This window comes from Lissotriton vulgaris, chromosome 1_1, assembly GCF_964263255.1.
Source record: "Lissotriton vulgaris chromosome 1_1, aLisVul1.2, whole genome shotgun sequence".
Taxonomy (NCBI): domain Eukaryota; kingdom Metazoa; phylum Chordata; class Amphibia; order Caudata; family Salamandridae; genus Lissotriton; species Lissotriton vulgaris.
In genome coordinates, this window is record NC_141685.1 from 407,724,828 (window position 1) to 407,737,310 (window position 12,483).

Consider the following 12,483-nt stretch of genomic DNA (forward strand, 5'->3'; position numbering starts at 1 on the left):
TTTATAGGTAAACAGAATGCTGGAGATAGCTGCCCTTAGAAGTATTTTCAGTGGTGTCAAGCAGGCGTCCCACGAGTATTGAATCCAAGGCCGCTAATTTGAAAGCTCTATGTCCCCCACCGAGGCCGGCAAATTTCTGCTTGACTGGAGGAGCACAGTCCGTAGCTAGGATTCCGTCGACCCTTCCCCACAAGGGACAAAGTTCAATAGGGCGCTTTTGCTCAGGAGGTCCTTACACGAGGCTGCTGGGCGTTTCTACCGCGGCGTCCATAAATCAGGTTCTATCACAGGCGCATTCGTTTGTAGGTCATTAAGCGGAGCTGCTTCGTATTCTCTCAAAAAACGTCCATTAGTGGGGTTCCGTCGATAGACTCAATCGACCTATCCTCAGCCGTCGATAGACTCGATTGAGTCTATCGACGGAACCCCACTAATGGACGTTTTTTGAGAGAATACGAAGCAGCTCCGCTTAATGACCTACAAACGAATGCGCCTGTGATAGAACCTGATTTATGGACGCCGCGGTAGAAACGCCCAGCAGCCTCGTGTAAGGACCTCCTGAGCAAAAGCGCCCTATTGAACTTTGTCCCTTGTGGGGAAGGGTCGACGGAATCCTAGCTACGGACTGTGCTCCTCCAGTCAAGCAGAAATTTGCCGGCCTCGGTGGGGGACATAGAGCTTTCAAATTAGCGGCCTTGGATTCAATACTCGTGGGACGCCTGCTTGACACCACTGAAAATACTTCTAAGGGCAGCTATCTCCAGCATTCTGTTTACCTATAAATTGCAACCCAGTGGAATTCTTCATCTGGCGAACAAAAACCAGTATTCAGGTAATGGAACTAATAAAAATACACTGGCAATCTGGGGGAGGAAATTAAGTGGGAGACTATATAAACTAAAAACATATTCTCTTTAATAGCTTCCTGCTTTGCCGAAAATTTCTTGTGACCATACTTTGCTCAAAAAAAGAGAAAAAAAACCCCCAAACGAACTACCTCAGATTTATTATCCCGCTTCCTCCCAGTCAACATCTCCCAGCCCTGACGAAGGTGTGGCCCATTTGGCCATTCACCGAAACGCGCGTCGGCTCGTGGCTCCAGGAACACGGCACACTATGTAGTACCAATTAGGTGCCGAAATAAGATTAATTGTCTGGAACGTTATTCTGCTCTATGCCACATATTTACCATCTTTATGTGGCATACAACAGAACAATCTGTATGAATTGAGGTATGAGAGTGGAATGTCTGAACTTTAGGTAAGATTAGGCCGTGAAAAACTGAAAGAATGATAGTATGATTGAAGCATGAAATGTTACTGGGTGGGTCAAAAAAGAATGCAATTTTGTCAATTTTATCTTTTCTCAAATAGATCATGTGTGTTGTGTAATATTTATAAAATAATTATGTGTTATAGGTGTACATAAATGTTTTCTACACTAAAATAAAAATTGTTATATTTTGCTAAGAAACTTTGTCGTGCAAATGTTTGGATCATGTTAAATCTTGTAATGTGCAGTGCCAACTTCTAGGTTTATCACCCCACATATATTGGGATCCCAGATCTGGGACCACGTTATCAACTGGCGGGGTACGTTCTTTTGTTCTTTGTTTGTTCACACTTTATTCTTGCACACAGCAAGCAACACTTTGAGTGGTGGCAGCGGAGTCCGGAATGCCCCCTGTGTATTCCATGCCTCTAGGGAAGGTTATGGCTGGCCGTGCTGTCCGGCTCCACTGGAGCGAGGCTCGAAGGGAACCATTTGCATTCATTGAGAGGTCATTAAAACTGGTTCGATCAACCCTGGGCAGGACGCCTCTGACTCCGAGGCCGATCCGTAGCCCTCGGGAGCCTGTGGAAAAAAAATACAAGCGCACACGCAGTTTATTGTGATGTCCAGGTGATCGCAAGGTGAGATAAAGACCGCGGGAGACTGACAGCCGCCCCCGCCCCTGGTCCCCGCCCACCACGCGCCGCAGCTCGAGCGCACCTCTGACAGGTCCCTTCTGACGCCTCACTGGGCTCTCCGCCGGCCACAGGTAGGATCAGCGGGGAGATGGCGGAGGACAAGACCTTCCGGTACGGGCTCATCGTGCTGGGCTTCTTTCTCATCGTCATCGGGATGTTTATCATGAGTGTGGAGAGGCCGCAGGTCTACGTCACCTTCTGCACGCTCGGGGCCCTGCTGGTGCTGCTTGGCATCGTGTGGAGCATCTGCCAGTGCTACCCCAAGGTAGGCAGGGGTCTCGGAGTAACTCTTTGTCCGCACTTCAGCCACTTAGACCGTGATGGTGTAAAAGCACCTTGCAGCAAATAACACTGGCACCTGATAGCCACAACTTATTATGTTGTAAAGGGGAATTTGGTTTTGCACTCGTTTTGCCCAGTCAATACCCCGTCACACTTTCTTTGCAACAGAAGTCACTGGTGGTCACTAGTTATCAGTACATAGTTGTGCAAAGACCGGCTCTGGGGGATTATTAAGTAAGGATTGCACGGACATTTATGTTGCGCTGCGCCCACGGGCGTTTATAATGGTAAGTAGAGGGACACAATGACTTGCGTCACATTGCACCACGAAGGCGCCTGCGCAAAACCTTAGTGGTAACCGCACTGGTCTCTCAGCTGCCTATGTGGTCATATGCTAAACCGGGTGCAACTACTACTTTCATTTTAGGACCGCCTCGATTCTAAATGATGCCATAGTGGGGTATTCAGGGCCTATGAGAACATGCCTGCCTATAAGATACACCTTAATTTAACCTATTGTGTCCTGTTAGGACTGCAGTGGCTTCCTTGCTGACAAGAGTCCAGTGGCACAATGTCAACAAGTGCATACCAGTGCGCGTACTGTCCCATGACAGTATGTCACCGGTATCGCTGACATGTGCCTTTACCGTCACAGTAGAAGCCTTCCAGTGACACATTCGCACTGTCCATTGAAGGCGCAGGAGCAGTGTCGTTGTGTCCCATTGAATGAATAGCAGCTGCCTTGCTGACAGATGTCTCTACTGTCCCCTTTGCATTTGACTGTTCTGTACCACTGAAGGTACAATATCAGCCTTCCTTCGATTAATATACTGTCCCAATTAAGAGTTAATAGCAGTCATGCTGTGATGTGTCTGCTCTGTCCCATATGAGGTATAGTAGAAGTTCAGCTGAGATGTGAAGGCACTATGCCATTTAGGGTATAGCAGAAGCCTTGTTTTCGTGTGTATGTACTGTCCCATTGTGACTATAGTAGCAGCCTACTGAGATATGTATATGCAGCTCCTTTTGAGGTTAAGGTATAGTAGCAGTCTGGTTGAGATGTGTACGCACTCGGCCTTTGAGGGTATAGTAGAAGCTTTGCTGAGATATGTGTATGTGGTTCCATTTGAGGTTAAGGTACAGTAACAGTTTGGATGAGATGTGTATGTTCTGTGTCTTTAACATTACAGTAGCAGTCTTGTTGAGATGCCCATGAACTGTCCTATTGAGGATGTAGTAGCAGTCTTGTTGGGTATGCATGCACTGTGCAATTGTGGTTATAGTAGCAGTTCTTATGTTGAGGTAACTATATTTGGTGGCATTAGAGGTTAAGGTATAGTAGCTGTCTTGTTGGGATTTGTATGCACTTTCCAACTGAGGGGGCATAGTAGCACTCTTGCTCTGATGTAATTGTTCTGTCCTGTTGAGGGTACAGTAGAAGTCTTATTGAGATGTGTATGCACTGTCCCACTGAAGGTTTTCTAGCAGTCTTGTTGCGAAGTGTATGTACTCTCCCCCTGAGTGTATAGTAGCAGTCTTGTAGAGATGTATATGTACTGTCCCGCTGAGGGTATAATATCAGGATTTTGAGATGTGACTGCAAGGTCCCAAAGAGGGTATGGTAGCAGTCTTCTTAAGATGGGCACTTAGGGTCCCATATAGGGTATAGTAGCAGTCTTATAGAATGTGTGTAAGTTTCCAATGTAAGGTTAAGTTATAATGGCAGGTCTAGTTGACCTATGTGTGTACTGTCATCTTGAGAGTATAGCAGCACTCTTGCTAAGATATAATTGTACTGCCCCACTGAGGGTGTAGTAGAGGTCTTGTTGAGATGTGTATGTTCTGTTCCACTGAGGGTATAGTAGAAGTCTTGTTGAGATGCTTATGCACTGTCCAACTGAGGGTATAGTAGCAGTCTTGTTGAGATGCTTATGCACTGTCCAACTGAGGGTGTTGTAGCAGTCTTGTTGAGATGCTTATGCACTGTCCAACTGAGGATATAGTAGCAGTCTTATTGAGATGCTTATGCACTGTCCAACTGAGGGTGTAGTAGCAGTCTTGTTGAGATGCTTATGCACTGTCCAACTGAGGATATAGTAGCAGTCTTGTTGAGATGCTTATGCACTGTCCAACTGAGGGTGTAGTAGCAGTCTTGTTGAGATGCTTATGCACTGTCCAACTGAGGGTGTAGTAGCAGTCTTGTTGAGATGCTTATGCGCTGTCCAACTGAGGGTGTAGTAGCAGTCTTGTTGAGATGTGTATGTGCTATTCCACTGAGGGTATAGTAGCAGTCTTGTTGAGATACTTATGCACTGTCCAACTGAGGGTATAGTAGCAGTCTTGTTGAGATGCTTATGCACTGTCCAACTGAGGGTGTAGTAGCAGTCTTGTTGAGATGTGTATGTGCTATTCCACTGAGGGTATAGTAGCAGTCTTGTTGAGATACTTATGCACTGTCCAACTGAGGGTATAGTAGCAGTCTTGTTGAGATGCTTATGCACTGTCCAACTGAGGGTATAGTAGCAGTCTTGTATAGATGCTTATGCACTGTCCAACTGAGGGTGTAGTAGCAGTCTTGTTGAGATGTGTATGTGCGGTTCCACTGAGGGTGTAATAGCAGTTTTGTTGAGATGCTTATGCACTGTCCCACTGAGGGTATGGTAGCAGGATGTTGATATGTGTCTGCACGGTCCTAATGAGAGTATAGTAGCAGTCTCCGTGAGTTGTGCATGTACTGTCCCATACCGGGTATAGTAGAAGTCTAATAGAGATGTATGTGTATGTTTCCAATGTAAGGTTAAGGTATAGTGCCAGGCAGGGCCGGACTGGCAACCTGGCGTTTTGGCATGCTGCCGAGCTGAACGAAATTCATTTTGCTTTGTTTATTTTGAAGCACACGCAGGTCTCCATCAACGAAATTAGCCCCCACCGCAGTGACATCAGCACCCAGCTGGGCAGCATGCCAAAACGCCCGGTAGCCAGTCCGTCCCTGGTCCCAGGTCTAGTTGACATATGTACATACTGTTATACTGAGGATACAGTAGCAGTCTTACTAAGATGCAATTGCTCTGCCACATTGAGGGTATAGTAGCAGTCTTGTTGAGATGTGTATATATTGCTGCATTGAAGGTTAAGGTATTGCAGCAGATCTAGTTGACATATGTGTGTACTGTCATCTTGAGGGCATAGTAGCACTCTTGCTAAGATGGAATTGTACTGCTCCGTCGAGGGTGTAGTAGCAGTCTACGTGAGATGCGTTGATACTGTCCTGCTGAAGGTATATAGAATTATTCTTGAGACGTTCATTCTCCCCCAGAGCCTGGCACTGCTTGGCCCATGTGGTAATCTCCTCTCAGCTGCCCAGATATGTGCTTTGAAGGACACAAAATGTGATGGAATTGCTTGTGCCAACCCCTGTTAGCTTCCTATGGGGCAGGAGGGGCAGACAGATCTCCATGCGACTGCTCCTCACCCAAAAGAGCTAAAATGGTGGAATTTGTTCCAGCATCTCCATTGTGTCTGCTCTTAGCAGTGTCAGCAGTTATGTAACGTGTGGTACCCTCTATGACCAGATTTCTAATCACTCAAAATGTCGGCGACTAAGTCAATGGGGAACAGGGAACTTTAGCAGTTTGTCCAGAACCACAGAATGTTGTAAATTGGGGGAGCTGCGATTCGAACTCACTTCCCCAAGTTTGGCAGTGTGCAGCTTAGTCGCTATTGCAAACTCTCTGGAGGTACCCGAGGGGAGGTGGACGAGGGTAGATGGTGGTCATATGGAGCTGTAGAAAAAATGTACAAAGAACAGAATTACCACTAACAAAAACAACAACTACAACAGCAATATTACAACTACGACAGCTACTACCTGTATTACTACTAACAATAATAAAAAATATATATACAACAATAATATCACGAATACTGTGACAGCAACTAATACTACTAATAATAATAGTATAGGATGTAAAGATACCGCAGAGCGTGCAAAGTTTTTGTGATATCCCTGTTTTCGCCTATGGGAACATACATTTTTAGCAACGTATCCATTGGACGAATATACATAACTCTTGAAGTTTACCTGTGTGTTTGTGCTTCCTTCACGAGAACACATAGCCACATTAGGGGAAGCAGTTACATCATACGGTAAAAAAAGACCTCATGGGTGTGTTACTTTTTTACTTCGTTCTTCTAGGGCCTAACTCACCAGCTTGAAGCATTTTCTGTACAAGGGCACAGAGGTGTGCGCATAATGAGGCCGAGATTTAAAAATGCCTTGCATTGGGATTGTGTTATTTATTTTAATGCAGACCCAGCGCAAAGTGTTGTGTTGTTATTTACAATCCAACGCGCATCACGATTTGCTTTGGATTGTAACCCAAAGTAATGCAACACAGTGCAATGTGGTGTCTTGACTCTTGTGTTAGTTTGTTCAAAGGTGGCGTTGCATGGGTGGTGCATGGGCGTTCCAGGGCATCCATCCATGCAGTTTGATTCAAATCCATATCCACAAAGACCTGTAGACATGGATTTAGGCCCAAATCCTGCGCCTCCCCCAGGCTCGCATAACAAGGTGGAATATTTGTAGTTCTCTTTGCTCTTTTCTCTTTCCGTGTATGCTGTAGTCTACAGTCCTCATATAAAGAGTAAATAGCCCTTCAGCATAGTTTTTGGGCAGGATGAGATTGCTTCTTGCACAAAAGCTATACTGACCAACACAGACACCCTCGCACTTTGGTGCAAGGGTGTCCGCATTGGTGCATGGCAGCTTAACCCCTTGCACGCTGATGACGGAACCGCTTCGTCATCAGCTGCGGGTGCGCTGTGCTGATGACGGAGCGGTTCCGTCATGGCCCGCTCGCCACTCATGTGCGGCGCGAATTTCGTGCCTGAGCTCAACGTTCTATTGAGCGGGGCGGGCCATGACGGAACCGCTCCGTCATCAGCACAGCTCAACTGAGGCTGGTGACGGAGCGGCTCCGTCACCAGCATGCGGCCGAGGCGCGGCCGCCCCGCCCCCTTAGCGCTGTGGCGGAATAGCCGCTGCAGCGAAGGGGTTAAAGTGCACCAGTGCAGGGAGAGGGCAGAACAGCGCCACATATTTCAAGGTATGGCCCTGTTCTGCTCTTTCCCGTTCATGCAACGCAGCCAGCAACTTTACCTGCTGCGCTGCTTTATTTATTTTTCAGTCTGGGCCAGAATGTTTTCAGTGCACATAAAGTGCTCGACCATTACATACCCAGCTGGCTTATTCTGGTTGTCTGAGCTTTAAGTCATACAGGAGCGATCCCGAACAATTGAAGGCATTCTCCAACCTGATGGGATGGACAAGCCACTTTTCTGCAAAGTAACTTGGTGTGTTACTTTATCTGCTCAGAAGCCTCCAATCTGCAGGTCACAGTTCCGTCCCCTGCTGGGTTGTCTCAACCCCTATTCATCACTTTTATAACAAGCATTGGCAAAGCCTGTAGGTCTGGGTTTAATGTGCTATTAAACATGGAGGCCAGATGCAACAAATTACTGGTGAGGCCCAGGTCATATGAGCAATTCCATGGAAGTGGAATGCCGATCGCGCCCGCAGCATGCCATTACTCAAATGCACGAGGCTCCATGGAAAAGCTAGGAAATGCGCAGACAACCTCATTTAAAAACAGCAAAGAAGCAATGTATGTGTCAGTTTTGTGTAGTGCCAACCAAGCTTGATATCCCTTAAAACCTGAAATCAGGGTGCAAGTCCTAGAAAAAAACACATGGGAAAAAATTAGAGCAGGCCATGTGAATCTATATCATTTCATCATTGGAAGGGCTCTCACGACCATATCATCCCCCTCTCCTTTGCAGTCATAGGTGAGGTAAACACTTTTGTTTTATATATGCAAGTAAATATACTGGGGCTTATTTACCAGCCCCGTGCGTCGCTAGGGGTTCACTAATATGGGAACAGTGACGTGCCGGCGGCGCAACGGGCTTGTAAATAAGCTCCACTGTTTACAGCTCATATGTTCATTGATAGATCTCTTTCAGGGATCTTAGAGATTTAAGATCACATTTAGTTTGTATGGGTGCCTTGAGAATTCCCCTTGACTTTCAAGCTCTATAAAAAATCAACTAATACCCCAAATTAAATTGTAAAAAGAAGGGGTATTGCCTTTTGTACATCACATGTATATTTTCCACTTATTGAGGAGTTAACTGTATGAATTAGTCAAGATGGCGTTTTAAAACATGGGCATATCTTTGCTTGGTGCATTCAAAAAGGGCAGAGTCCTGTATTGCATGCTATAACGCTTGGGCGCAACCAGGCTGGGAACTGAGAGATGGTTATGAGTTGTAGACTTATGTGTGTCTCTGGCATCCCACCTCAGTCTCTTTAGGAATACTTATCACTGTCTTATACTGTATCCTCCAGAAAGCAGGCATCTGGCAATACACCAGCCTCGCTTATGTTAAAACATTTACCAATGTGAAAGGTTCTGGCCCAAAACTTGTGCTCTTATTTTAAATTATTGGTGGGGCCTAAGCTCTACAAGCCTTATAACCTGATGCCTATGCTATTGCATGTAGCGTCAGCACATTTAAGCATGGCCCACGGGTGGCGGCCAGTAAAGGCAGACAGAGAGGGCTTTAGTTGCTCAGTATTCCCTCATGAGTTTTAATACAGACACTCAGTATAGGGGGAAGGTTACCCCTAATGAGACCATAGAACGAGGGAAGACATAACTACTTCATTGGGCTAAGCCAAGGCAAGAATGACAAAGTTTCAAGCCAATGGCTGAAAGATGCTACTCAAAGAAAGACAATGGCTGGACGGGATGGGCTAAAACCCTGCTCTAGAGGTATAGTTAGCAGAAGGTCTGGTTGACAGCAGTGTTCTGTTGAATGCAAAGGGTGCAAGTGTAGCACACAGGTGTAACTGTTCTATGAGAGGGAGGAAAGGTGCTTAGAGAGCTGTGAAGGTAGAGTTTTCATACGTGGAAAAGCAGCATATCATTCGCGAAGCGCTCAAACTGTGTTATTAAGGACTTGTTGCTACATTTAAGCATGTCTGTTTTTCAGAAGTGTTATGAAAAAGAAAGGGCGTTTTATATACATTCTTGATTAGCATCCAAAAGTCCTCGGTTCAAGTGTACAGCACCATTCTTTATGGACCATGTTTGCTCTGTGCAAGATAGGTGTGAGTAACTCAGTGGGCAGTGGCCACATTCTACATCTCTCACTGGACATCTATGGTGGTTGGAGCAGCACTGAATGGTTTATGAATTATATTGGTGGAGATGAACTGCCATGTACTAGGTCTCACCAGAAAGTGACTGAGTGCTTTATTTCCCTGATGCAAGTCTGAAAAAGAGTTTCACAGTCTGAATATTTGAATAAAAAGGTGACCTCTTCCATCAGCTTTCACGTTAATTACACCAGTGGCCGCATTGCACGTGGGCGTACTGTCCCTGTTTGCGACATGGTGCATCTTCCAAAAGGTCGCCTTCCGTAGATCGGGACAGTGCTCCCTATTATTATGAACGTGCTGCCCCATAGAACAGCGCTTTCAGTGAAATATGGAGGGGCTGTTTACCAGCCGCTTCGTGATTCACCGTGCAGGCAGCAACAGCCTGCACTTCAAAGAGGTGGCAGAGATCCCCCTTAGAGGCAGGTGCAGTGAGTGACTGCACTCGCCTGCAGGGGTCCCCTGGGGGCCCATTGGACCTCTTTCTCCCCTTCCAGAGGGCGTCCTTAGGGAAAGCTCTGACAGTGTACCACCTTTTAGCACACTATCCGTGCGCCTCTGTAGAGCCTGTTAGTAATAGGCAGAGACAAAGTGATTCCCTCTTCTGCATGAAGCCAAGTTTGGGGCCACGTCCTCATGCAAATGAGGCAACGCCATCTCACGATGGCACTGGTTCAACATGCGCATTTCTGCTATCAGTACTCACAAGCGTCTGCAACCCCTTATGTAATACCATAGTGCCCTGTGGGTGCAAAAAGGAAATGCACACACCCGTTGTGTTCCCATGGCACTGTGTGTAATACGGCCCCAGCTCTATCTTGTACTGCAAATGTCCCACCTTCAGGTGGAACCGAATACTAATGACCGACTTATAACCAGACTAGTGCCCTGCCACTCATCTCATACATTTGAAATTACACCCATTGAAGAATTGTAATTGGAACTGTGTTTATATAGCGCTTGCTACTCCTGACGAGATATCAAAGCACTTTTTGGCGAGTAGCACTCGACTTCGAAACCCGAAAAGGATTAATAATGAATTAGTATAGGGAGATATGAATTAATTTGTGTGCTGGGAATGTAAGTCTGTTAGAAAGTGTTTATTGGGAGATCACAGTGGTAGTAGGAGGTTTGGGATGAGTAAAGGAGAGATGGAGGACAGAAGAGTCTCCAGAACTGGATTAGGGAGGTCCTAATAGTAAACTGAGGTCTCAGATGAGTCTAAGGAGGGATACATGAGGGAAGAATTTAGAAAGGGTTGTTTGGGAGACTGTAGTAATAAAATGGGGTTTAGGGCAATGCAAGGAGGGATAGAAGAGGGAAGAAAGGTTTATCTTGGAGATCGTAGTAGAATGTTATATTTTGGAGATCATAGTAGCAGAATGAGGTTCGGGATGAGACAGAGAGCGGAGGTAAAAGATATATTGAGAGAGGTATAGGTTGAAACATAGGGCAGTGCTTTGGAGCTGATGGCCTTTACATCAACCCTTTGTCTTGCGCAGCTGGAAGGGAAAAAAATTAGCCACTCCACAGCCTGCACGTTGTTGCTCTGCGGAAAGCAGACAACACAGAGGCGTTGCTGAATGTGTCTCGGTGTTGGAAAATTACAAAAGTATGAGTTCAGCTTGCTTCACTGGAGCCCAAGTTTTTGGCAGGGGGGATGATGACGACACTGTAAAATTAGCGGGTAGACTCTGCCTAACTGCAAGCACCCCGATTTCTGCCATGATCTTAAAACATGCCAAGGTTAGATTCGAACTACCAATTTATCCTTAGAGTCCCATCGTCCTAATATTCTATGCGAAACAAAACCTTAGCCCACACACAAAATGTTCTGCTCATGAAACAAATATGCCCATTTGAGTAATCTTAAAACAATTATCCCTGTGATAACAACAGATTATATCCATTCACAATGACACCCCATGTTTTTCAATACTGACAGCTCCTCCTTAACTCGTAAACTCCTTAGAACAGTTATGGTACTGTCAGCAATTACAGCTGTGGAGCCATCTTTCCATGGTTGCACCCAAACTTAAGTTCTGTCTGTAAATATTCATCGTCCTAGTCATTAGTGCTACACACTGGTCACAAACAAATCTCCTTCTTGCTAGCCTAGTATGCACTTAATTCCCTGACTTACATAATTTACTCATTAACGAAATACCATCCAGTAGGCCCTCCCATGGGAACCATACGTAGGCTGCCAGAAGCGGTGCAACAATTTATATGGGCTGGGAAACGACCAAGGATGCAAAGAGACCTATCCCACCGACCTCCTGACTAGGGAGGACTGGGGATCCCAAACATACTACAATACTTCCAAGCAGCGCAACTAAGATACCTGGTGGAGTGTAGCCGAATCGGAGAAGAGATGGCTCTTCCAGGACAGAGTGATGGCGCAATCATCGCTTTGGAAGATACCTTTCCTGAAGCGACCTGACAGGGCATCCTACCTCAAAAAATCCCCGATCACCTGCACAGTGATGCACTTGTGGGACACAGTTGCGGTTAAGAGGGGGCTCCCCACTTTCCCCTCACCGCTCACGCCACTATTCGACAATCCTGAATTCACACTGGGGATGGAGAGATGAGTGTTCTTGCAGTGGCGTACGTCGATTTGCAGGTCCGCGGGCCATTTATTCGATCTTGAAGGGTTCCTCCAGTTCTCCGATCTCCCACAGTTATACAACATTAAAGCCCCGAAATGGTTTCAATACTTCCAACTTAGACATTGGTTGACACAGTCAGAGATATGTCCCCTAGTAGGCAGAAATCTGACGACCTATGAGAAATGGCTAATTACCAAGCAATCAGACCGAAAGCTGATCACAGAACTCTACAAGATGATCTGTCCTCTAGCTCTTTTGTGGCCCTCAGCCAGTCAGAAACACTGGAAAAGAGAGCTGGGGAGAGATCCCTTAGAAAGAGAATGGCAAGCTATATACTATAGGGCCAACCACACAGCCAGGAACGCGGCCAGCAGCGGTGAAAGTCGCAACATATTGG

At 46.1% G+C, this 12,483-nt stretch overlaps 1 protein-coding gene across 1 annotated transcript in view; it reads left to right on the forward strand.

Moving 5' to 3' along the window:
- Nucleotides 1–2,024: 2,024 nt before the first annotated feature.
- BSND (barttin CLCNK type accessory subunit beta) overlaps nucleotides 2,025–12,483 on the forward strand; it is a 156,899-nt gene continuing 146,440 nt past the window's right edge. Inside the window, exon 1 of the mRNA XM_086952688.1 lies at nucleotides 2,025–2,235. Within this exon, the coding sequence (XP_086808814.1) occupies nucleotides 2,059–2,235 (177 nt within the window). The 5' untranslated portion in view covers nucleotides 2,025–2,058. The remainder of the gene's footprint in view (nucleotides 2,236–12,483) is intronic.